The 27,807-nt window shown below is 36.7% G+C and overlaps 1 protein-coding gene across 2 annotated transcripts in view; it reads left to right on the forward strand.

Annotated features, from left to right (window-relative positions):
* LOC150088464 (DNA mismatch repair protein Mlh3-like) overlaps positions 1-27,807 on the forward strand; it is a 186,186-nt gene that overhangs the window by 156,558 nt on the left and 1,821 nt on the right. For both annotated transcript variants that reach the window (XM_090370784.1, XM_090370783.1), the window contains 2 exons: positions 9,270-9,372; positions 25,304-25,458. In XM_090370784.1, the coding sequence (XP_090226910.1) occupies positions 9,270-9,372; positions 25,304-25,458 (258 nt within the window). The remainder of the gene's footprint in view (positions 1-9,269; positions 9,373-25,303; positions 25,459-27,807) is intronic.

A 27,807-nucleotide genomic window follows, 5' to 3' on the forward strand; every position in this document is an offset into this window, starting at 1 on the left:
CACATTAAACAATAAGCAGTTGGTTCTTTTTGCTGGACTGTGAGAAATATCTAAATTTACCCTTATGCTTCTGGAAATATAGTTGATGAAGAGGGGTAATTGGAGTGTTGATGCTCTGGCTTTGGTGGTGGTAGCCTTTCTGGCTGATTGCCCATAGCCTTTATCCTTCAACAGTCAAGAACAGAACAGCACAGCACATAGAAATCAGACAGTTATCATCAAAAAAGTAATGAATAAAATTAATTTACCTTTTCAAAGAAGTTTTTCAAAGAGCTGAGTTTAGCATCATGTAGGTGTTGATCTTGATCTTCTACAGCTTTTAGCTCTTCATTGTGTTTAAAATGAATTCCATGAACATAAGACTTGAGAATTTCTGAGCAAATAATAGTCGCTTGGGGCCATATCTGGACTGTGTGTGTGTGGGGGGGGCATTAATTATGTAAATTCACATTCATGAAATTTAACCTGCACAACCCAGGCTTTCTGCCCAAGTGCATTGTCATAGAGAATTAAAACCAGTGATGCAACTTTCCCCATCTTTTTTCTGAAATAGTAGTAGTGGCAAATGCTCCAGGAAAGCAAGCTTATATGGCATCAGCCAAACACCCCCCCCCACACTTAACTGTACCCTCCAAGACTTTGTCTGGTTCTCCCTTGAATTTATTCATTCCATCCACTTCCACAACAGATGGAAGCCTGTTCCAACAATTAATCACTTGATGGCTGAAGGCAAACTTCAATGCATCTATCCTGCAACCACCATTACCTTCCTCAACTTAAATTTACCCCCCCCCCCTTATCTGTGCAGCCCAGCAAGGGGAATAATGCCATTCACATTCAACTTACTCAATCCATTCAAGGCCTTAAACACCTCAATCAGATCACCCCACACGAATGATTGCAGTTTGCAGAATTGGTCTTTCTAGGTAAGCACCCTTTTGTTCCCTACTACTCACCAATCTAGTTGCCCTTTTCTGCACCTGTTCCAACAGATCTACACCCTTCCTAAAGTGAGGCCTCCAGACCTGTGTATAATACTCTAGATGCACCCTAACCGTGGCCTTGTACAAAGGGATAATCACCTACTAGGAAAGTTTCTGTATATCGTTGACAAAACCCCATGAGCTGTTCTCACAGCATGTCTGCACTGCTCAGAGAATTTCATATCTGACTGCACAATTACCTCAGGTCTTTTTCATTTTTTACTATTCTGAGTGTAGTTCCACATAGTTGATAAGTTATCTGAGATTACTGCTGAGATTGCTGCTTTTCTTGGCATTCTTTGCCAGAGCCTTCTAATAATCTGCCTTAGTTTGCTTGCCTAACATCCTTTGTGACTTAATTACAGACTAATTCATATCTACCATAGGCTTCTGTATCACATGATAATTTATATGCATCCCATGCACTTTTCTTCTCTGCCAAGTGTCTCAATAAAATAGCAGCTTTTAACTTTGGCATAAGACTGGCTTAATATTCCCTTGTTATTATGATTTTAGGTTCAAGGTAATCAATTAGCAATAATTCTTTTATGTCCCAGAAAATTTATGTGAACACTTTTCCAGCTGATTGTTAGTTCAAAACCTTTTTGCAGTTGAAGATCCCCTGTGTTTTCATTCCATGCTTTTTAATTTGGATTTGGGATCATAAAAATGTGGTTATATTTTAAGATGATTTCCTCACATGTAAGAATTATTCACTGTGTAAGAAGAAATTCAATGCTGGTAATATGCAATGTAATATGAAATTTAATGCTGGAAATAAATGCTGCTTTAGTTAACTCAGCAACAGTGGCACACCATTTGTTATAAAAATTATGTCAGGGTACCTGTAGTAGCCCACATTCTTTTTCATTTTTGGAAACTGATTTGAGATTTTTTGAATTCTGCTTGAATTTTGCAAATATTTTTAATTTTGTTAAAAATTACAAAAAACAGATATAAAATAGAAATCAACCTCTTAGTCTCTTCCATTTTCGGACTTAAAGGCTGTTAAGGGCATGAAATTTAAAATTGCACTTGTGCATATATTATTAACAACATTGATTATGTATATTCAGCATTTTTGGACTCATTTCAAAATTAATTTCAAATTTGGCACCCTCTGCAGCATATAAAATTTGAAACTCCATAAGTTGCTTCCTGCTGGGTAGTGGCCATTTTGAGAGAATACCAATTTCATGTTTTTTGTCTTTATGCTGTGAAAACAATAACTATTTCAAAAAGAACTAAGCTAACACAGCAGATGTTTGTTGATCTGGGAGAGGAAGTACAAGTAACCTGAAACTTTAAACAAATGCAGCATTGGTGCTTGTCTGGTAATTTGCCATTCTTCATGCAAAATCCGAATAGTTGCAAAAATGGTGGTGGGTCACCTGAGGGTTCTCACACACAATTTATCTATGAAAATCATAAGAAAATCACTTCAGCATGTATTGCAGTAAAAGTTTATTAATATTTAAAAAGGGGGAAAATTTTCGCAATTTTAATCATTGAGTAACTGTTAATGTGGGAATGTAATTTTTGAGGTAGTAGTAGTAGTAGTAGTAGTGGCAGGTGATGCAAGAAAGCAAATGTATGAGCTTATGCAGCATCAGCCAAAAAAAAAAATCACACCATTCCCTCCAAATGCCTGTCCAGTTCCTCCTTAAATTTATTCAACCTATCAACTTCCACAACGACAGATGGAAGTTTGTTCCAGCAATAAACCACCCGCTGGCTAAAGGAAAATTTCCGCACATCTATTCTACATCTGTCTTTTCTTAATTTGAATTTATGCCCCCTTAGATTCGTAATCTGAACAAGTGGAAGGATCCCATCAGAATTCAGCGTGCTCAACCCATTCAAGGCCTTATATACCTCAATCAGATCACCGCGCAGGTGCCTAGTCTCCAGCCACTGCAATTTGCAGAACTTAAGCCTCTCTTGGTAAGAGGATCCCTTCATTCCCCTCACCAATCTTGTTGCCCTTCTCTGTACACGCTCAAGTAAATCTACATCCTTCCTAAAATGAGGCCTCCAGACCTGTACGCAGTACTCAAGCCGTGGCCTGACCATTGCCTTATACAGAGGGATAATCACCTCCTTTTCCCTACTAGCAAAATTCCTATATATCATTGACAAAAACCCATGACCTGCCCTGGCAGCCTGTCTGCATTGCTCAGAAAACTTCATATCTGCCTGCACAATTACTCCCAGGTCTTTTTCATTTTCTACCACCTTAAGTGTAGTACCACACAGTTGGTACGTTTCTCTGCGGTTACTTCTACCCATATGTAGTACTTTGCATTTGTCAAGGTTAAACTTCAGTTGCCACTTCTTAGCCCATCTACCCAAATTATCTAGATCCTGTTGCAGTAGCACACTGCCATTACTGTCATTAACAACCCTGCCAACCTTTGTATCATCTGCAAACTTCGACATCAAGCCTGATATACCTTCATCAATATCATTGATAAATATACAAAACAACAGTGGACCTAACACCGAACCCTGTGGGACTCCACTAATAACATTAGTCCAAGAAGAGCAGCACCCATTGATTACCACCCTCTGTCTTCTAGCACTTAACCATCCTTTTATCCATTGTAGCAACTTACCCTTAATACCATTCTGCTCCAATTTGTACAATAGTCTTCCATGCGCAACAGTGTCAAAAGCTTTCCTGAAATCCAAATATATGATATCAAAATTATTTTTTGCATCCAGTTCCTTTGTAACCACATCATAATATCCTATCAAATTTGTCAGAGAAGACTTTCCCTTAACAAACCCATGCTGTGTCTGAATTATTGCTGCAGTCTTGTCTAGATGATCCTGCAATGCATCTTTAACCAGCGACTCCATTATTTTACCCGGAACAGAAGTTAAACTGACTGGTCTGTAATTACTCGTGTCACCCTTCGATCCCCCTTTGTGAATTGGGGATACATTTGCACATCTCCAGTCCGTGGGAACCTCCCCTGAGTCCAAGAATGCTCTCATAATTATGGCTAAGGGTTTGCTTAGTTGCTTTGCCGTCTCCTTTAATATAACTGGATAGATCCCATCCACTCCAGGTGCTTTTCTTACGTTTAACTTCAACAATTTCTCTTCCACTTTGCTCTCGGTTATTACAAAATCATTAAGTATCTTGCTACAATTTGATAACCTTCTGCCATTTTCAAACCTTAATAATTCTTCACGTGTGAATGTAGATGTAAAATACTCATTCAGTTTGTTTGCTATCTGAGCAGGATCATCAACAGTCGAACCATCGATGTCAAGTGGACCGATCAGATTCATCCCCTTCCTTTTAGAGTTTATATAAGTAAAGAAATCCTTGCTGCTTTTCTTAGCATCTTTTGCCAAGGATTTCTTGTAATCTGCCTTCGCCTGCCGAACCTCCTTTGTGACCTGATTACAGATTAACTTATATCTGCCATATGCTTCTGAGTCGCTTGATAATTTATATGCATCCCATGCATTTTTCTTCTCTGTTACGAGTCTCATTAGTTCATTTGACAACCATTTAGGCCTAAACCTTGAACAATATTTCTTAACCATCCTTTTAGTAGCATCCACGATTAATTCCTTGAATGCTTCCCACTTAGAATTTACTGTTGGTAACATCGTCAGTTGGTCCCACTGTACAGAATTTAAAAACTGTCGGAGACCACTGTACTCGCCTTTACGGAAGCAAAAACCCTTTCCCTTACCCCTGATAGTAGTTAAATCTTTAAGTAAATCCCACGTCAGTACACTGTGATCACTGCCACCTAGTGGTTCTTTTATCTGCAAATTCCTAATACATGAATGATCACTGCTGATAACCAGATCAAGAGTATTACTTTCTCTGGTTGCCTCTCGAACATGCTGCTGCAGAAAACAATCATCCAATAAATCCACAAAAGTCTGACTAGTGTGTGAGTGCCCAACCCACAAGTTCCAGTCAATATCTGGGAAGTTAAAATCCCCCATTATAAGACATTCCGATTTACTAGCCCACTCTATTTCTCTGTACAATTGTTCATTGTACTCATTCAAGTCATTAGGCCTATAACACACTCCTATTCTTATTTTTGCTTTCGCAGTGCTTATGTCACACCAAACTGACTTAACAGTGCACTGTTCATCTATATCAACTGGATGCACTTCTTTTGATTTTATGTTTTTCTTTATTAACAGCATAACACCTCCTCCCTTCCTATCCTGTCTACCCTTTCTGTACACATTGTACTCCCCAAATTCCGGTTCGGCATTCCTTATATCTGTGTGACCCACGTCTCTGATATCCCAACAATATCCGCCTTTGATGTCTTGACCAACACTTCAAATTCATCAAATTTATTTACTATACTTCTAGCATTGGTATACATGCAAGTATACATGTACCTATTCTTATTCTTAATTACTCTAACACATCTCATATACCCACCTGTTTCACGATGACTGCCATCCGTCCCTGAAACCCCCAACACCCCTCGCTCCAGGTCGCTACTTATTCTAATAGAAGTTGTGCAAGAATCACCTTCACCTCTGCCTATGGCTACTGTTAAACTATTAGTCCTTGTATCCCCCCCAAGCTATCAGTTTTCCGACCCACCTAACACTGCCTCGATAGCATCAGCAAATATTCTTGCACCCTTTCTATTTAAGTGTATCCCATCCCTGTAGAAGCAGTCTCTCCTGTTAACAAGTACAGTCCAGGCTGAAAAAAATTCTATCCCTTGAGCCTTGCACAATCTTTCCAGGGCCGAATTGATCGACAAGGCTCTCATCATATACTCCCTCCTATCGTGTCTGGGCAGAATTGCAGACACTTTCAAATTCAACCCTATTTCACGGCTTTTTTTCAACAGTGACCTGTACTTGTTAAGTAATTCTGCCGGTCTCCTACTCTTAATATCATTAATGCCAACGTGTACAACTATATCACCTTTTGTGCCCCTAAAAGATGATATCTGCTCTACAACGTCATCAACCTTTGCCCCTGGCAGACATACCCTGGTCCTGTTCCACCTATCCTTTTTACAAAGGATGTTCCCCGTTTCCCTGACAATAGAGTCACCAACAACTACTAGTTCCTTTGGGGCCAGCGCAATCTGCCTTGGGGGTTGCCGCTGTGTTGCGTGATGACCAAGTGCAAGCTCTGGCGTTGATGTGGGCAGCTGAGAGCCTGATGGGCCCCTCAATTTAGATCTTTCGAGGGCATCCATCCTGTCCTTCAAACTCTCATATAGGCCCATAACAACGCTGAGTTGTTGCCTGATTTCCTTACACTCCTTACATCGCGCACACACAAAGACATCCCCCATGGCAATATCATGTTCCGTTCCAGATAGTTTGGCAAACATTTCACAAGTTGCACATTTTTTTAGGTTGTGATGCGTTGGAGAATCGCCAACCTCAGTTCCCCTACGAGTCACAGCACTCCTGCCACTTTGTGCCCGTTGCTTTGCTGCTCTAGTTTGGGGCATGATATTTTAAATTAATAAGATCAATAAATTAAATTAAATTAAATGTCAATACTACGCTATCTAATAGAAACAGTGAAGCGTATTACTGTTTCTATAATTATACATTAGAGCTACCTAGCTACCTCAATTAAAAATTTGAATTCCCTATCACTATAAACAAAAAACAATGCCTGCAAGATTTGAACGGGCTAACGGTTTTATAAAGTATTACGTATATCTACAAAAACTGTTTATATAAATTAAAATAAAAATAACCAGCGTAATTAGAACTATAAGACTACGTATTAAGTACAATAAAATAACAATTATGTAAATAAAAAGCAAACACTTATCGTTTTTTTCAGAGCCTGTAACTCGCAGCTGTATTTTCTAAAGAGAGTCAGCGCCCTCTCAAAAATCAAAAAGGGTAGGTGCACCTGTGAGTGCCCTACCCCTTTTGATAGGTTAACAAGACAAAGTGTACATGCAAAATTCACATAAAATTTTTAGATATATTCTGTTCAGGTGCATTTACATATCACAAGTTCATGAACCAAACATCTGAAGCACATCAAAAGTTAGGCAAAGTTCTTTTCAACTTGTATTTAAAAAAATTAAGTTTATAAAAAGCATCCTTGCTGTTCAAAAACACTGCTTATTGAGTATATTCCACTTTTCTATTTTCAGCCTTAAGCTGCAAGTAACTGTGTTGTGAAAAATTTTGCCTTTTTCAAAATTCTGGAAAGCTTTCCCCATATAGTGAACAAACTTCAGTCCTTAGCAGCTTTAATCTGGAATCGAATGTGTATATCTATATATGTAATATCCAACTTTATTGGTATACCTGAACTAGAAAAATCTTTTACTTTAGAAACTTGCCAATTGCCTCATTTTTGCCAATTGTGAATTCACGTGCAGATTATATTTTTGCAGTATAACCAACATCAGAAATATGTACTAAAACCAAATTACTTCATCCTGTTCCTTAAGAAGTTGTTCTTCTCATTTTTTAAATTCACTAGCAAGCTTTCCTGTTCACTTCTTGTTATGTACATGCACACACACACACACACACACACACACACACATACATATTTGTGTGCACACACACATACATATATGCACCAATTAAGTTTTTATTCATGGTGTTATTCCTTCATTTTGCTGCCAAGTTTAACTGTATGTGTGAGAAGATCATCAGCTTAGCAGAGTGTTTTTACAGCCAGGATATAAATTAAATAGGATACTAAACAGAGGTAAGTGATAACTATTTTACTTCATGTTTTTTTTATTTGTTATAATGCAGGTTCATTGTCAAAGTCTTATATGCCTGACGAAATTAAATCAAGCAGCATATGGGCATCTATTTTGTATAATAAATAATGTGAAGAATTACAAATTCTTCTGTTGTAGATCTTTTTTTAACTTTACATAATATTTTATTGTAAATAGTGATTTTATATTATTTTACTGTACAGTTTCAATAATTAAAGAGGCATACTTTAGTTACAGGGTGGTCAGTGTTTTATAGATTCTAATGTGTATATATGGTGGGCTTTTGTTTCTCTTTAGCTGGTTGAAACTAGACAGATTGTTTAACGGTACAGATGTTTTTTGTTTTTGTTGCTTAGTACATAACCTAAATTCTAAATTTTTCTTAACATTAATTTGATATTGTATCTTCTCTTTTTCATCAGGATTTCAGTTTTGGCTGTAAAGTGATGACTGTAATGATTGTTACCTTCTCCTTTCAGTATTTACAGAACTTTCTGTAATCAAATGTAGTTTTAAAATTGATTAGCCAAATAAAAGGAACAGAAGATGATTTTTAATTTCATAATGGGCACAGAAGCAATATTAGAGTGAGCTATTTTGTGTTGTGTGCTTAAAACTTGTTAATATTACTAATGGCACAGGCATGTGTGTGCTGTTAGTAATATTAACATGTAAAGCAAAATTACGATACAGAACAACACAAAAAACAATAAATAGTTGGACCAAGATGTTCATCTTTATTTGACTCTTACAAATTTCTGAGAACTTTTAGTGGTTGCAGCACAACCATCCAGTTCTCAGTGGTTTTTGATTTCAGCTCACTCAACTGAATTTATTTGGTGATGGAGCTGTGGTTTCAGATATGATTTTAGATTCATGTAGCAGGATTGAGAGTGTTTTAAAAGAAATTTTTGCTCCGCTACGGGTCTTAAAAGAATTTTCACGCTTAATCCTTTGGAAGTTAGTTCACTTATTAGTGATACACTGGCACCATGCTTCCATGAAGAAATTTTATCAGAAGCTGGATCCTCTTACAGTGCTGGCAAAATAAAAAAAAAACAGCTTACATGATAGTAGATCAGAGTTTTGTTCATAGTCTGATTGCATTAGTGTTAGAGGGGGAAAGGGTTAGTGTCTATTTCTCCTCCCTGTTTCATCCCCATTTATTTTTTCAAACTACAGCTACAGTTTGGTGTTAGCCATCTGGTATCGGTGTAACTAAACTTTTGTACTTTCTCATCTTGTGGATTGCGATAAATTTAAAATTGATATACATGTTAAATAATATGCTTTATATCATTTATAATATTAGGTATTATTTTTAATAATAACTATTCTTCCATGTAAGTGAAATACAGGGTGATCATGTTATGGAAGAATAGTTATTATTCTTCCATTACATAATCACCCTATACTTTATTGGTATATTATTTGACAAATTTTGTTATTCTTTTTTGTTGATACTTCTGTTTTTATTTTATTGCTGAATAACTTAAAATTGTCTGAGTCAAAACTAACAGTTAGACCTTACTACACTAGATTTTCAATTTCTTTTTAGAACCTTTTGAGAGAATGGGTACTCATGATACAACAAACAGGTGGCGCTACCTCTGCTCTTCCAAAGACGCTAACTAATATTATAAACTCTCAGGCCTGCCATGGTATAAAAATTATTGTCAGTAAAATTTTTGAATGTACCCACTCTTGCCCAAATCCCTTGGCACAAATGTATGCAAAGGAAACACATGACTTGAATTAATCATAATTACTTAAGGGAGAAGATGTTACCTCTCATCTCCAGCAATATGTAGGGAACTTGGAGATTTCCTTATTTTACAGGTGAAGTAATACTTGCACTTTCAATCTAATGTTGATTTCAACCCCATTGGGAAATAAATTTTATCTAAATTAGTGCTTTCTCATCTCATCATCTGTGAGATCTTTCCCATCTTATAATAACTTTATTATTTAATTTATTCAATGGAGAAAGTAAATATATTAAAAACGTATGAGGATTTTATGAAAATTCAGTAAAAAACACTTGGGCCATTCTGTCCACTTACATTTTTTTTTTTTTTTTTTGGCGGCTGATTTTAAACTGTAGTGAATATTACAATGGTCTTATTACTCACAGTAGAACGACCTCCTGTACCATGAGTTGTCTAGCGCACTGAGTTTCTATTTTGCTACTTTAAAACAAATAACATGGCCTTGGTCAATCTGCTGTTTATTTAAAAGATGGGCAAATATATGATGAAAACAACTACAATGATCCCTTAACAACTGCGGGGATTTTGTACCTGAAAATTACTGTCCTCCTTTGGTGGTGTTGCAAAACATGCTAATTTACGAAAATGTATAAAAAGAGAGAAGAGATGGCAAAAATCCATGTGCAACACCATATACAGTCGGACCTCTATATAACAAAATCGATTGTTCGCTCGAAAAAATTTGTTACACATAAATTTCATTATAAAGAAATATGACCTTTTCTTCAACGAAAATTACTGTAATTTAACAATCAGAAATATAGTAAAAGATAAGAAATAAATCAGAAATAAGTGAGAACGAATAAATTTTCTAACATTTTAAACCAATTAATTTATTAATACATATATATTAAGAAATGACTACTTACATGATATGCACAATATATTAGTACACTTTTAAGAATTATGTTGTAAAATATTTGGTTATTTTTTGCTGTACACTGGAGTTTGCTGTACATTGTTCATAAAAATGTTTGCATTTTTAGGTTGTAAGGTTATTGTAAGGTTACTTGCATAGCAGCTAAAACAAAACTGATTTTGGGACCACTTGTACCTGCCATGTAAACAGAGACAGGTGAAATTTAGTGACATTGTGGATGACTCATTTCTGCAAAACAACAGATGAATTTCCGGGATAAAGGAAAATCACTCTCTTTTAATTCTCTAATAGGGTGCTTACAACAGAAAACAGGTTGACCAGAGCCAATGTTGGGAATATGCCTTAATTTTTGCCAATGGCTGTGGACACATACATAGCAGTTGACCAGACCAGAGCACCACTAAATTGTGGAATGCTCTTAAAAATTAAACCCTTTAGCTCTTAAAAGCTAAAGTGATTTATTCTTAATCCTTTTAGCTCTTAATTCGTGCTTTCTACAGTGTTACTCTATTGCTGCCTAAAGGCCAGAGGTGAGAACAAATGCATACCCAGGTCTCTTGAAATCAGTTCATTATATGAAAAATTTTCTTTGTTATACAGAAACTATTTTCAATGTAATGACCAGGGGGAAATCAAAAAAATTTGCTATATGGAAGTTCGTTAAAGAAAGGTCCGGCTGTACAGTAAGCTGTTTAAAATCTGATACACTTGGAAGATTGAGAAGTGCTGGATTTTAAGGATTGTTCCTGAAAGAGTAGTGTGATTGTCCTTCTTTGATATTGTGAAACATGCTAATTTATGAAAATATAGAGAAATAGCAACAAATCCATGTTCTGGCAATCTCAGATTGAGAGGTGCTAAATTTAAAAATTTTCCAGATTTTAGAGAAGTATACCTATATAAAGTTTTAAAAGAGTACATTTCAATAACTGTGAAATACAAACAGCTGAACTTAATGTACATATCTTGTCTTTTCATCTTTTAATGCTTTTTAATGAGTTGTTCTGATATTGCAATAACTGGAGAATTCGTTAAAAAGCATTACTTTTATTGCAACTGTGAAGCTCTAATTTCACATGGCAGCTCACATAGAATAACCTCTTTAAAACTGCTTTGTTATTGTGTTTTCACTAATGAAACAGACTGTCACAGCAGTCTCTTCTTTTTAGACAAATGGCCCAAATAACCTTTTATCGAGACCATCTGTTTGAAAGTAGTGGCAGTACCAGGGCAACTCTTTTCAAAGATAAGCGTGTTCTGCTGTGGGAATTAAGATCATTGCATAACCTCTGCAGTTTAAATTCTGCTGTCTGCAAAAATAGACTGAAGGACAAGATAGCTATGCAAATATTGTATAAAGAAAAAAAATGTCACTCTTTTTTGCATATATTCTTAAAGACAAATATGATCATCAATACAAGTGCTGAATTTCTTTCTGGATTTAATTTTTTGTTTTTTTTCTAATATGTGATGGATTTTAAAGAATTTCATATTGTAAAGTGCCTGACTTTACAGAATTTACTATATATGGTTCTGACTTCTGAATCATTAAGAGGGAAAACTATTGCGGTGGTTTCAAACTGTGTGCCTTGCACCATGGTCCATTTTCTTCTGTGATCTTCAAATGTGCCACAAGATTAGGGAAACTCCATTCAGTTCAATGGCAATCACTTTTTAGGTATGCTGTGAATATAGTTTAAATGAAGATTGATGCAACAAAGCATCATATGTTTAAGAGCGTAAATATTCTATATAATATTGGTGTAAATACACCATAGAAAACTCTTAAACAAAAAAACTATGTTTGTAGTTTGAAGGGGTGTCATTTTATCTGTATCTCATATTGTGCTTCTCCTTCACGAGTTGCCATGTATTGCACTACCTCGAATAAGTAATGCTTCACTAAAAGAAAAGACTATTGTTACTTATTCTCTGTGGGCACCACCACCCAGATGGCACCGTTTCAATGTACACCTTCTGGCATCTCTCATATTGTGTGATTATCTTCACAACTGGATTGTCATGTCTGCAATACCGAGGTGCCTGCCCACCCACCGATGAAGGGCCAACAAGCTTTGAAACGGTGCCGTCTCGGGTGGTGCTTACCGAGAATAAGTAACAATAGTCTTTTCTTTTCTTTTAATGAAGCGTTACTTATTCGAGGTAGTGCAATACATGGCAACTCGTTGTGAAGGAGGAGCACAATATGAGATACAGATAAAATGATGCCCCTTCAAACTACAAACGTAATTTTTTCGTTTAAGAGTTTTCTATGGTGTATTTACACCAATATTATATAGAATATGTGAATATAGTGTAAACAAATTCCCCGCCCCTCCACATACACAGACACAACTAGACCAGCTCCCACAAACATTGGGGGTGGGAGCAACAATTGTGTTTCTTTGCTTAAGGAGACTGGAAAAGAAAAGTGGATTGTAAAATATAAAAATTTGTTATTTTAAATTTATGGTTTTGCAAATCAGTGGTGTGGAGGAATTACTGTAAAGGAAGAGGTGAGATATGTGGCAGATTAGCCTTTTGAGATGTCATTTGTAATACCTATGGAACTCATGATATAAGATGTTTACTATTTTTTGAGTACAAAGACCATTACACTATTCACAAGTTTCATCAAACTTTTCATTTCTTAAATAATATATGCATCATATAGAAAATCCAGTCACTGCAAAGGTCTGTTCAGTTGCTCTGTAGAGAAATTTCATTTTCAGCTTCTTTTCACAAAATTCCATTACATGTAAAGCAAATCTTTTAATGTAATCGCTTTTTTTACTGACTTTTTCCCCTTTCGGCTAACAAAAATTCCAGTTTAAAAATATTAGTAGACATTCCATATATGTATTATGTTTCACTCCTTTCACACTGAAAATGCACAGGGCTGCATATTCGATACTGATTGGATAAACTTCTGTGCATTTTCTTCTGTGCCAAGGGAGTTGGCATGAGATTTAGTTTACATTATGCAAAAAAAATGCTTTATTTGACATTTGTTTTATGGTATATTAGTCACATCTAGTGGTGATAAGTGTAATCGTGTGCAAAAATTATGTAGCAATATAGATCTCAGTGGAAACTTTCAAGTATTTTTACTATTTTGTAATATCATCAAACACTATTTACTAATTTTAGTTGGGTTTTATTATTATTTTCTTTTTATTGTATGGCATACAGATATTGTTATATTGTTTCAGCTGTTTTTAGCATATAGGCTGGAGAAGGTTTTCTGTTGCTAGCATATTGTCTCTGCTATTCATGTACATTTTAGCACCTTGAATCCATATCAGAAATTTTTCTATGCTCAACTTTAAATGGTTGGAAACATAGACTGGTTTGAAATTAATAATGGACTGAGACAGGGTAATGCACTCTCACCTCTACTGTTAATACTAGTAATGGATGATATAGCAACTGCTGTAGAGAAAAGGATTGGAACAGAAAAAAATAAGCGTGATGATGTTTGCTGATGATTTGTTTATTTATGGTGATGAGGAGGAGGAAGCAAATAGATATAATTTAAAGTTTAGTGATGCTAAGAGTAATGCAATGATAATTACAAGGAAGGAGAAAGAGGAGAGGATTAACATCTTTATTGAGGGAAAGAAGATAGAAGTAGATAGTTTCAGATATTTAGGGAATACAGTAGATAAAGAAGGGAGAATTGATAAGGAGATATGTAGAACAGACCAGGGATATCTTTTAACTGTGTAAAATAGCTAGGTTTGGAGAAAGGAGGTACCTGAGAAGTGCAAGATGTTATTCTGTAGAGCTTATTTTTATGATTCATGGATTATTACCAGTAATCATCCATGAATCGGAATCATGGGTAATGCAGGAGAAGGATATCCAAATGCAAGCAACAGAAATGAAGTTTCTGAGAGGTGTGTGTGGAAAGAACAGGAGAGATAGCGTAAGAAATGTAGCCATTTGGAAGAAGTGGGAGAAGAAAAATTTCAAAAAATGATTGAAAAGAACAGATCAACATGGTTTGGTCATGTAAAAAGAATGGAGGATAACATACTGCCAAATTGGATGTTAGAAATGAAAATGGAGAGTAGAAGATCAAGAGGAAGCCAAGAAGAAGATGGCAAGAAGAGGTAAAGAGCAATGTGGAGAGAAGAGGAACTAGCTGGGAGGAGCTAAAGAAAGGTATAGTGGGAAGGTACAGCTAAACGGGAAAGGCTGGTTTCTTTATTGATCCAGAAAGAAGTTGGAATGAAAATGGATAAGTAGGTAAAGTTGCTAGCGAAATTGATATTTCTTATAGGACATGTCAGTCGATTGTTCACAGGATTTGGGAATGTATTGCATTTCAGCCAATTTTTTTTTCTTTACATCCTCACTGATCACAGCATTGAGTTATTGCATGTCAGGATCGGTCTTCATCAACGTGCTTCTGCTGGCCCCTACTTTGTTTCTTACACAACTACTGGTGACAAATCATGTGTGTATGACTGTGGCTCAAAACAAATGCCCAGTCCTCTCACTGAAAGATATCATATTCTCCATAGCCCAAAAAAGCAAGACAGTCTCAAATTCATGAAGATCATGTGTATATTATTATCTTTGTGGAATTGGAGCTTGCCAATTCCACAAAGGTCAAAAATTTGTAATTACTCAGGCAGTTATTTAGAATGCGGCACAGGAACTATTAGCAACTCCAATAGAAGCCTATCAGGAATGTTTACAAAAGTAGCAGAAGTGAATTGATGTATACGATGTCAAGAAAACTATTTCAAAAGAGATCCCTCCTAATAGCCAGCGAAGTTCACCATTTCCCAAATATTAGTTAAGTCCCTGAACTTTCTGATCCCACCTTGAATATAGAGATGTTGTGCTTTTAGTCCAAAAGGATATTATTTATGTGGGAGTTACGACAGAACTTGGGGATTTAAAGGGGCATTTTTGAGGTTCTAGAATCTTGTGAGGAAGAACTGTCAATTGAAAACCATCAATAGGTAGAGGAAAGTAAAATTCACAACGAAGCACATGAAGAGGTTTGTAAACTTAGTACAAATTTCTTTGAAATAATTTTTATCATTATTTGAAAAAGACCTGTTTTGCTAAAGGTAAAGCTGACTTTTTGTATAACCCTTGTATCAATGGTTTTAGCAAATCGCTTCCTACCATACCAAGCACTCAGTGCCTTGTGTGGTCTTTGGACAGAAGGGTGTTAGAAGAATTCTGAATAATCTTGATGCAAAGTTTTTCAGAACTGTTGTGCCACCTTTTTACATTATCCTTTTGCATTTACAGTTCTTTCAAAAAAAAATATATATATCTCTTCTAGTTATTTCATTGCACATACACCTACTCTTTCAAAAGTAATAGAGAAATCAATCAGTTGCCAACTCTTACACTGTCTTGAATTCTTTCATCTGATCACCAATATAGATTCCATCAGTATGGAACCACTGGTGATATATGGCTTTATGTCACTCATTTCTCAACAAATTCAATGGGAAAGTTTGGTGAAACTCAAGCAGCTGCTGATGACATTTCTAAGGCATTTGATCATGTTTGACAAAAATGTCTTCTGAACAAGCTTAGAATGAGATGCTTAAAATTTTTTCTGATTAGCAATATGCGTATTTGGCAAGCCCACAATCAAAAAACGAATGCACATATAATTTTATGGCTTACTCTCCCACATTTAAAAAAGAAAAAAAAAAAACTACTTGTTCTCTAAGATTATGATGTTTAGGTTGAATAACAGTAGTTATCAGTAAATTAGAAGGAACCAGTGAGAGATGAACATCACATAATTTGGTTCATATTGGAAAATAATCTGCTTTCGGAAGCTATGCAAAGTTGGTCAGTTTAATAATTTAGTATAAGTACTGGCAAATGATGCAAGAAAGCAAGCTTATACAAAAACAGCAAAAAAAAAAAAAAAACACTTTCCAAATCCACCTGTCCAGCACCTCTAATAATTTGTCTAGGTTCATTAGTTTATTCAAATCCACTAACATGCTCCAAATGAAAGTTCCAACAGTCATCTCTCTGGCTAAAAGCAAATTTCCTCACGCTATCCTGAAACCATCCTTCCTCGATTTAACTTTATGCTACTTCTTATATAACCTGTATGACCCTTCTATAATAATTTGTGTAGCTCCTCCTTAAATTTATTTAAACTGCCTGCTTCCATAGCATCAGATGGAAGTTTGTTACAACAATCAGCTGCCATCTAGCTAAAAGGAAATTCATGCCCCTTCATGTGAATTGTCTGAGCAAGAGGAAAATGCTACTGGAATTTATCGTACTCAATCCATTCAAAGTGTTAAACACTTCAATCATATCTCCTTGCTGGTGGCTAGTTTCCAGACACTGAAATTTGCAGAACCCTTTTGTAAGACTACCCTTTTGTTCTCCTCATTAATATTGTTGTTCTCTTAACCCATTCCAACAGATCAACTTTCTTCCTAAAACAAGGCTTCCAGATCTATGATCATTGTCTTATACAATGGGATAATCACCTCCTTATCCTTGCTAGCAAAATTCCAGTTTATCGTTGACAAAGCCCCATGGGTTACCCTGCACTGCTCAGGAAACTTCAATCTAACTGCACAATTATCCCTAGGCCTTTTTTTTTGTTCTGCACTACCCTCCGTGTTGTACTACATGGCGTGTTATTCATGGATTGCTGATATCCAAATTCAGCATGTTGCTTTTCTCACTCTCTGAGCAGTGCAGACAGACTGCCAGGACAGTTCATGGCATTTTGTTAATGATATACAGGAATTTTGCCAGCAGGGATAAGGAAGTGATTATCCCATCGTATAAGAAAATGGCCTAACCATTTTCTTATACAATGAGTACTGCTTAGAAGTAGTACTCATTGTATAAGAAAGAAGCTTCATTTTAGAAAGGATGTGGATACTTGCATTAGCATTAGTTAGAAGCATATGACGCAAAAAAGGAAGCTTATATAGCATCTGCAGAAATAAAAAAAAACCCTTCCCATTTCACCAATCCATTCACTCCAAATGTTTGTCTAGTTCTGCCTATAACTTATTTAAGTTGTTGACCTCCACTACGACGGATGGAAGTTTGTTCCAACAATCAACCATCCGCTGGCTAAAGGCAAATTTCCGCACATCTATTCTACAACTGTCTTTCCCCCCAATTTGAATTTATCTCCTCAGGTGAATAATCTGAGCAAGAGGAAGAATCCTGTCAGCATTGAGCTTGCTCAAACCTTCAAGACCTTATACACCTCAATCAGATCATCTCGAAGGTGCCTAGTCTCCAGATGCTGCAATTTGGAGAACTTGAGCCTTTCTTCACAAGAGCAACCCTTTGTTCCATTCACTAATCTTGTTGCCCTTCTCTGTACGTTCCGGCAGCTCTACATCCTTCCTAAAATGAGGCCTTCAAACCTGTATGCAGTCTTATACTAGGGGATAATCACCTCCTTATCCCTGCTAGCAAAATTCCTGTATATCATTGGCAAGACACCATGAGCTACTCTTTCAGCTGTTCTGCATATATTGGAAAGAGAAGAACAATGATTGGTGAGAGGAGCAAAAGGGCGCTCTTACCAGGAAAGGCTTCTGTTTTGCAAATTATGGCATCTGGAGACTAGGCACCTTGTGAAGAGATCTGATTGACATGTTTAATGCCTTGAATGGATTGAGTAAGCTCATTACTGTTAATCCTTCCTCTTGCTCAGACTATGCCTGCAAGGGGACATAAATTCAAATTAAGGAAGGATAGTTGCAGGGTAGATATGTAGAAATTTGCCTTCGATCAGCTGGTGGTTGATTGTTGAAACAGCTCCCATCTGGTGTTGTAGAGGTGTGTAGTTTTAATAAAGTAATGAAAGAACTAGACAAATTTCAGTTGTTACTTATCAACCCATCACTAAATTTTTCTAGATCTTGTTGCTATGATTACTGTAATTAGCCACTCTGCCAACCTTTGTATATTATCTGCATACTTGGACACTAAATGTGATTTGCCTTCATCAGTGTCACAACAATGGGTACAGCACTGAATATTGGGGACTTCTCTAATAACATTAGTCTAAGTGCCCATTGATGACCACTCTTTCTTCTCGCACTCAACCATCCCTTTATCCATAGCAGTAACTTGTTCTTTAATGTTACACTTCTCCAACTTCTACAGCAGTCTTTTAGGTACAACACTATCAATAGATTTTCTGAAATCTAAGTATATGATGTCAAAATTATTTTTTTAATCTAGCTCCTTTCTTACTACATTATAGTATCCAACCAGATCAGTCAGATGAAATTTCTCCTTAACAAATCTATGATGTCACTGCTGTATAACTACATTCTTGTTTAGATGGTCCTGCTTTATCTCTTTAACCAGTGACTCCGTTATTTTCCCTGAAACAGAAGTCAAGGCTTACAGGTCTGTAATTACTCACTTCAGCTTTTGATTCCCTCCTTTGTGAATTTATAAACTATGTTTACACATCTCCAGTCCATAGAGATCTCTGAATACAAGGATTCTCTCATAATTATGGCTAAAAGTTTGTTGACCTCTTTTTTTGCCTCTCTCAGTATAATTGGGTAGATCCCATCCACTCCAGATTCCTTATTTATATTTAACATCAATAGTTTCTTTTACACTTTCCTTTCAGTTATCACAAATTATTTAGTTCCTTCTAAGTTGATATAATTCGTGCATTCTCATCGCTGAAAAAATTCTTCATGTGTGAATGTAGATGCAGATTATCTGTTCAGTTTGTTAGCAATCTGAGCAGGATCATCAACTGTTATACAATTCATATTTAATGGACCAATGTGATTGATTCCTTTCCTTCTGGTGTTTACATAATTAAAGATGTCTTTACTAGTTTTGCTTGCATTCTTTGCCAGAGACTTCTCTTAATCTGCCTTAGCTTGCCTAACCCACTTTTTGACTTGATTGTAGACACTGACTCGAATCTGTAAAACATCTTTATTATGATAAAATAAAATAAAATAAAATAAAATACATACATACTGATTGTATAACTATATGTTAAAATATTAAAACAAAATAAATGTTGTATAACAAGAATAAAATTCAATAAATATATAAAATTAAAAGCGATAAAGTTTTTTAAAACCACTAGTACAGAAGCTTTCTGCAGCATCGGCCACCTTCATCAGCTATAGTGGTTGCAAGATGACTGACAATCTATATGTACCACACATCTCAGCAGATCTGCGACACGAACTATGGAGTCTGCGCATGGTTCACTTCTCATGCATTGGAACCAGAAAATGTATGGGCCACTCTAAACCGTTCGTCCCTTCATAGGGTAAGGGCTTGAAAGAGTGGATGAATGCGACAGCCCTTATCCCTATTAAGATTGTAGCGCTCGGACGAACATATTCTTAAACTCTCCAGCCATTTCCGGTTCCAAAAGCCATGTGTCTTATCCATGATCACGGCTTCTTTAGCAGTAATGCCATGCCCAGTTTCCAGGCATGTTCCGCTACAGCTGAACCTCCATAATTTGCAGTCTTAAGGGCTCTATTGTGTTCCCCCAGGCGATCCTGCAGCCTGCGTTTCATTTCCCCCACAATCAGGACACTCGATTTCATATATGACCCCACTAGTGTCATTACCCGTAATAGGATCTTTAGTTGCGGACACTACTGTGTGCAGCTTCTGACCTGGCAGCTGCACACAGCATATCTTACACAAATGCAAGATGTGGGAAATGGGTTCCGGATAGTATGGATGTATGCGGTGGAAACAGGTGTAAAAGCATCCCTGTGACTGTTGTTCATACCTCTTAAACACCTCTCAATAATGCTCTGGAGTAACTGCATGTTACTAGGTCTGCTGTAACACGTTTAATCTCCTCGCCTCTCTCTTCAGACGAGGAGCAGTGGGACCCACCCTTTCCAATAAGGCCTTAACCACACTACTTTTGTGGCAATTGGCCTGAGGGCCCGAGCTGTTTTGAAGTGTGTGTATTGGCCCCGACACATAGGTTTTCTGTAAACCTTAGTTTTCAAGTGTCAGCCTTCTCTGTATACACAACTAAGTTGGCTATAATTGCACTAATAGGTGAACCCATGGCCAGATTCACCTATTAGTGCAATTATAGCCAACTTAGCAGTAGAAGAATTTGAAGGTAGAATGTTGGGGAGCTCTAGTCCTTCCCCATTACGTGCATGGAAGAGATATGTTGATGACACGTTTACAGTGATACAAAGAGGACACAAAATAGAAATATTCGAGTGGTAGCGGCTTGCCTTATATTTGGTTTACTTCAGAGGCTGAGCAGGGGAAGACCCTTCCATTCCCAGACGCGTGTTTATTTTATCATAATAAAGATGTTTTACAGATTCGAGTCAGTGTTATTTAGTAGCACTACAGATGAATTACAGAGTTCCTGACTCCAGAGGCCTTTTCAATGAATTAATTGTAGACTATTTTATAGGGTTCTGCAGGTTTCAATATCTCCTGATGATTTATAAGCATCAGATGCATATTTTTTTCTCTGCCACCAGTCTCATCAGATCATCTGACATCCACTTAGGTTATGTATTAGAAAACAATATCTCTTATTTTCTGTAAAAAGCCAACAGCTTTTATGGTTACTTTCATGAATGCTTCCCATTTAGAATTTGCTATTGGTAACAACATCAGTTGGTCCCACTAAATGGATTTTAAAAAACTATCCGAGACCATTGTAGTCACCTTTATGAAAACAAAGTTGTTGGTAACTCTATTGTCAGGGAAACGGGGAACATCCTTTGTAAAAAGGATAGGTGGAACAGGACCAGGGTATGTCTGCCAGGGGCAAAGGTTGATGACGTTGTAGAGCGGATATCATCTTTTAAGGGCACAAAAGGTGATATAGTTGGCACTAATGATATTAAGAGTAGGAGACCAGCAGAATTACTTAACAAGTACAGGTCACTGTTGAAAAAAAGCCGAGAATTAGGGTTGAATTTTAAAGTGTCTGCAATTCTGCCCAGACACGATAGGAGGGAGTATATGATGAGAGCCTTATCGATCAATTCGGCCCTGGAAAGATTGTGCAAGGCTCAAGCGGTAGAATTTTTTTCAGCCTGGTCTGTACTTGTTAACAGAAGGGACTACTTCTACAGAGATGGGATACACTTAAATAGAAAGGGTGCAAGAATATTTGCTGATGCTATCGAGGCAGTGTTAGGTGGGTTGGAAAACTGCTAGCTTGTGGGGGGAGGAAACAGGGACTAATAGATTAACAGTAGCCACTGGCAGAGGTGAAAGCGATTCTTGCACTGCTTCTATTGGAATGAGCAGAAGCCTGGAAAACAAGATGCAGGATATTTCAGAGACTGCTGGGAGTCATTGCGGTAAATGTAAACACATGGATTGTGTTAGGGTAACTAAGAAAAAGAATAGGTGCATGTATACTTGCGTGTACACCAATGCTAGGAATTTGTTAAATAAATTTGATGAATTTGACGTATTGCTCAAAGCATCAAGGGCGGATATTGTTGGGCTATCAGAGACGTGGTGTCACACAGATATAAGGAATGCAGAACTGGAATTTGGAGAGTACAACGTCTACAGAAAGGATAGACAGGATAGGAAGGGAGGAGGGGTTATGCTATTAGTTAAGAAACATATAAAATCCAAGGAAGTGAAGCTGGTAGACATCGCCGGACAGTGCAGTGTCGAGTCAGTTTGGTGTGACATAAGCATTGGGAGATCAAAATTGAGAGTAGGAGTGTGCTATAGGCCTAATGACTCTGATGAGTCATTAGTGGGGGGAATGCCAGAGGTGTATTCAACACTGGCAGTAAGCTAGATAATCTTGTAATGACTGAGAGTAAAGTGGCGGAGAAATTGTTGAAGATAAACACAAGAAAGGCACCTGGGCGGATGGGATTTATCCAGTTATATTAAAGGAGGCAGCAAAGGAAGTAAGGAAACCCTTAGCCATAATTATGAGAGCTTCCTTGGACCCAGGGGAGGTACCCATAGACTGGAGATGTGCAAATGTGACCCCAATTCACAAAGGAGGATCAAAGGCTGACACAAGTAATTATAGACCTGTGAGTTTAACTTCTGTTCCAGGAAAATTAATGGAGGCACTGGTTAAAGAAGAACTACAGGATCATCTAGACAAGACTTCAATTATAGCTCGGACATAGCATGGTTTTGTTAAGGGGAAGTCTTGCCTGACCAATTTGATTGGATACTATGATGCCGTCACAAAAGAACTGGATGCAGGGAATAACTTTGATATTATATACTTGGATCTTAGAAAGGCTTTTGATACTGTTGCACATGGAAGACTGCTGCACAAATTGGAGCAGTGTGGCATTGGAGGCAAATTGCTGCTATGGATAAAGGGGTGGTTCAGGGGGAGAAGACAGAGAGTGGTAATCAATGGACACTGCTCATCGTGGACTAATGTTATTAGTGGAGTCCCTCAGGGTTCAGTATTGGGTCCATTATTGTTTTCTGTATTTATAAATGATAATTGATGATGGTATATCAAGCTTAATGTCCAAGTTTGCAGACGATACGAAGGTTGGCCGGGTTGTCAAGGACACTACTGACACTATGCTGCTGCAACAGGATCTGGAAAGGTTGAGCAGATGGGCTGAGAGGTGGCAAATGAAGTTTAACATTGACAAATGTAAAGTACTACATATGGGAAACAGCAACCCCAGAGCAACGTATCAACTCTGTGGTACTACACTGACAGTGGTAGAGAATGAAAGGGACCTGGGGGTGGTTTTGCAGGCAGATATGAAGTTCTCTGACCAGTGCAGACGGGCTGCAAGAGTAGCTCATGGTGTATTGTCAATGATATATAGGAATTTTTCTAGCAGAGATAAGGAGTGATTATTCCTTTGTATAAGGCAATGGTCAGGCCACACCTAGAGTACTGTATACAGGTCTGGAGGCCTCATTTCAAGAAGGATGTAGAGCTGCTGGAACGAGTACAGAGAAGGGCAACAAGATTAGTGGATGGATCAAAGGGTTGCTCTTACGAAGAAAGGCTTAAGTTTTGCAAATTACAGTGTCTGGAGACTAGGCACCGGCGAGGTGTATAAAGCCTTGAATGGTTTGAGCATGCTCAATGCTGATGGGATTCTGCCTCTAGCTCAGAATAATCACCTGAGAGGGGCATAAATTCAAATTGAGGAAAGACAGATGTAGAATAGATGTGCGGAAATTTGCCGTTAGCCAGCGGGTAGTTGGTTGGTGGAACAAACCTCCATCCCTTGTCGTGGAAGTTGATTGCCTAAATAAATTTAAGGCAGCTGGACAGGTATTTCGAACGAACGGAGGGGTAAAGTGGAAGTTTTTTTTTTTTTTTTGGCTGATGCTGCATAAGCTTGCTTTCTTGCATCATATTCCTCTACTAATGCTAAAGACCCTTTCCTTTGCCCTTACAGTATCTGCACTGATACTGTAGTTACTTACAGTATTAGTGCACTGTTATCACTGTTCAATATTGTTTTTTTTTTTTTTTTATCTGCTGACCCTTAAGCATGAAGAATTCCAACTGCTTATCAGATCAAGAGTATTGCTTTGTCTCATTGTTTCTCTAGCATATTGGTATAGGAAACAGTCATCCAGTAAATCCACAAAAGTCTTGCTTCTGTGTGAGTGACCACCCACAATTTTCAGTCAAAATCTGGAAAGTTAAAAATCCCTATTATAGGATGTTCTAATTTACTGGTCCACTCTATTTGTATAGTTGTTCATTTTATACTCATCATAGCCATTAGGCATAACCCCATATTCTCCTTTTTTTTTCTCTAGTCTTTGTCACACTAAACTGATGATGTTGTATTGGCCACTAATGTTGACTGGATGCACTACCCTAGATTTTTTGTGCTTCTTAACTAAGAACATAACTCATCATTCCCTCAACCCCCTTTTCTGGACTGTTCTTTCTGTATACATTGTACCCCCATATTCAAATTCTGCATCCCTTATATCTGAGTGACACCATTTCTCGAATATTATGATTTAACCAGTACTTCAAATTTATCAAATTTATTATACTCCTAGAATTAGTGTACAAGCAATTATACTAGCAGTTATTTTTACTTGTAGTAACCCAAACACAGCCCATGTATTAGTTCATGAGCACTCCCAACAGGCTTTGTAATCCATTGACATCTCATTTTCCAGGCTGTTGCATGTTCCAGTAGAAGTGAAGAATCACCTCTCTGCCTGTGACTGCTATTAATCTATTAGTCTGTGTATTCCCCCTAGCTAGTAGTATACCAACCCACCTAACACTGTATCAGCAAATATTCTTGCACTGCTTCCATTTAAGTGTATTCCATTTCTGTAAAAACAGTCTCTCTTATTAACAAGCACAGACCACACTGAGAAAAATTCCACTCCACGAGTCTTGCTCAGTCTTCCCAGGACTAAAATCATTGACAAGGCTCTCACCATATACACCTTTTTATCTGGGTAGAATTGCTGACACTTTCAAATTTAGTCTTAACATTTGATTTTTTCTGAACATTGCCCTATTCATGTTAAGTAAATTCTCAGTTCTCCCATTCTTAAAATCATTAGTATAACAATATCTCCTCCTGTGCCCTTAAAAGGTGACAGCTACTCAACAACACCAACATTTTTCCTGGGCAGACATATCCTGTGTTGTCTATTCATGGTCTGAAAAAATTGTGGATGATATCCAAAAAAGGATATTAAATAACTAATAGAAATCAGTGCTACTTGTTTTACCATTGCTAGCTCATTGGAGAATATTTGTGGAAAATATTTACAATTCCTCACCCTTTTCTGAGGCTCCGCAGTCCAAAGAAATATGTACTTTATGCAGTGATGAGTCAATCTGTCAAAATGCCATTATGTGCATGGTTTAATTTAATGTATAAGGATTTTTATTTTTAAAATTTCATATTATATATATATATATATAAAGTAAGATTTCATGAATAGTATCAAACATTCTTTCTGCAGGGGCTATAAAATTTGGAGATCATCTTAATACACAGGAATGTAATGACCTATTAAAGTCACTCTCAACTTGTAATTTACCTTTCCAGTGTGCTCATGGTCGCCCATCTGTTGTGCCACTTGTGGATGTACATCATCTTAACTCTTTACAAACTAAAGTAAGTGAGGCTTATCAAACATTTTATCTTATAAATTTAATTTCTTTATTACATTAAAAAAACTGTTTATTTGCACCAAGTTATAAAATACAAAGTAATTACAGCATTGTCACATACCTTAATAATAATTTGCAAGATACATCATGTGGGAATAATAATAATAATAGGAGAAGAATAAATACTAAATGAATGTAATACTAAATGTAAAAATGTTTTAATTAAACCATATATTTTGAAATTTGTGTGCTGTAACAAAGTGTTGATAGTTTTTAAGTTTGAAATTAAAAAAAAAATAATAAATGAAAACCTTTACTTTCCTTCATAAATTTGATAACAAGTTTTACCACAAAATCAAGCAAAAGCTGGGTGATTGTTGAGATATTTAGTATATAGTAATAAAATAATAAATAGTTTAATTATCCTGGTCACATTCATTTGCATATTTTAAATTTAGTTAGAGATCTTGTCAATATTGTCAAGTTATGTAAGAAGTTCATGCCAAATCACCGATTTGGCATGAACATTGTATCATCACGTAGCTAGTAGTGTAGTGCATAATAGTTGAATTGTAGGGTTTTAATTGTGATAAATAAGTAGCTCAAAGGTTCTAATTATGTAAGTGGCCCTGAGTGCCAATTTATATTTGTGACAACCAACTTTTCATAGTAATTATCTAGTACACTTAACTGTAAATATGTTTCTCTTAAATTTTGCAAGTCTGTTAATTGAGTATTAGATTCAAATACTTCTATTGAAATACTATAACCTAGAAAGGAAAGCCACCTTTCTTTAATCCTGCTTTTATTTTTGTTTATGCTAACCCTCTCTTCTTCTCTTGGGTCACTAGGTGGCACCACTCTTGCCTCCACATGGCAAGGCTGGTAACCTGGGAGGAAAAGACAATCTCTCAGGGCCAAAAAAAAAAGCACATCATGAGTAAGTCAAACTCTGATTTATGTGGGCTGCCAGACATACCCCAGACATTTAAAAAGAAACATAGTTCCACTGCAGGAACTACCAATCGCCAAAAAATATTGAGTCAGAGACTTGCCCAATTACAACTTTCTTAATCATACACTCAACTGGTGAAAATGCAATGGCAAACTCTCGCTATTTAGAGTTCAAAAGGAATTGGAAAGTCGAGCTGGATCTCCCCAGTTGGTAAAAAGACTCGGGTCAGGAGACATCCTCATTGAGACCTCTAATGCTGAACATTCAGAGCAACTGTTGAGCCTTAATTTCTTTGCAAGACTACCACTAACTGTGACACTACACTGAACACATCTAAAGGAGTGATCTCAGACTGTGATTTATTAGATGTATCTGAAGAGGAAATGCTAGAAGGACTTAAAGATCAAGGAGTATTTCAAATCAAAAGAATCTCCACAAGAAAAGATGGTATCCTGACCCTTACATGCAATCTCATCTTGACATTTAACTCACTGTATCGTCCAACCTCCATTAAGGCCAGATATCTGGTATGAAATGTCAGACCATATATTCCAGACCTGCTATGATGTTTCCGATGTCAGAAGTATGAACACTCCCAGACAGCTTACCAGGGAATCCCTGCTTGTGCAAAGTGCAGTCCAGTAGAATATACACTTAAATAGAAAGGGTGCAAGAATATTTGCTGATGCTATTGAGGCAGCATTAGGTGGGTTGGAAAACTGTTAGCTTAAAAACTTAATTTTTTTTAAGGTTTTTTTTTTTTTTTTTTTTTTTAATTCTTTGGGCAGGGTTAAAGGGAAGGGTTAAATCGGGAATATTTCTCATCATAGTAGCGATTATATCTTTTTTTTTTATTTCCTTTGTTTGCCCAAAAATATTATATATCTCTATTTATACTTGGTACATCCACCAAATGACCAGAAAAATTTACATCTTCATTGTAAATGTTTTTAATGGCAGTTGATATACCAATACTACCACTAACATTTTTTCATTTATTCATTCTTTTCTTTTTTTTCTTTTCTTTTTTTTTTGTATTAGCACATCAATTCAATTATGCAACATTCATACCAGTGAACCCACATATCACTCCAGGACTACAGCTAGCCCTCAGTGGTTTAGAGGAAAAACTTAAACAAATTAAAAAATGAATTGGAAATATGGCACTACTGTTAAATAATAACTTAAAATCACCAGTTTTGATCTGAGACAAGGGGCAGAATCATCTTAAAAAGTGTAATTTTCACTTTTTTTCCTATGATCATTCAGTTTAAGTACTATTGCATTTTATAGCATGGCTGAGCAAGATTAGAGCTTGTATAGGATGTTCAATTATTCAGTGAACTTCAATGGACTGTTTTCTTGAGAGTGAATCCTCTTATTTTTGCTAGTTATTAT

Source organism: Mastigoproctus giganteus, chromosome 3 (genome assembly GCF_048544385.1).
Source record: "Mastigoproctus giganteus isolate SK-2022 chromosome 3, ASM4854438v1, whole genome shotgun sequence".
Classification (NCBI taxonomy): domain Eukaryota; kingdom Metazoa; phylum Arthropoda; class Arachnida; order Uropygi; family Thelyphonidae; genus Mastigoproctus; species Mastigoproctus giganteus.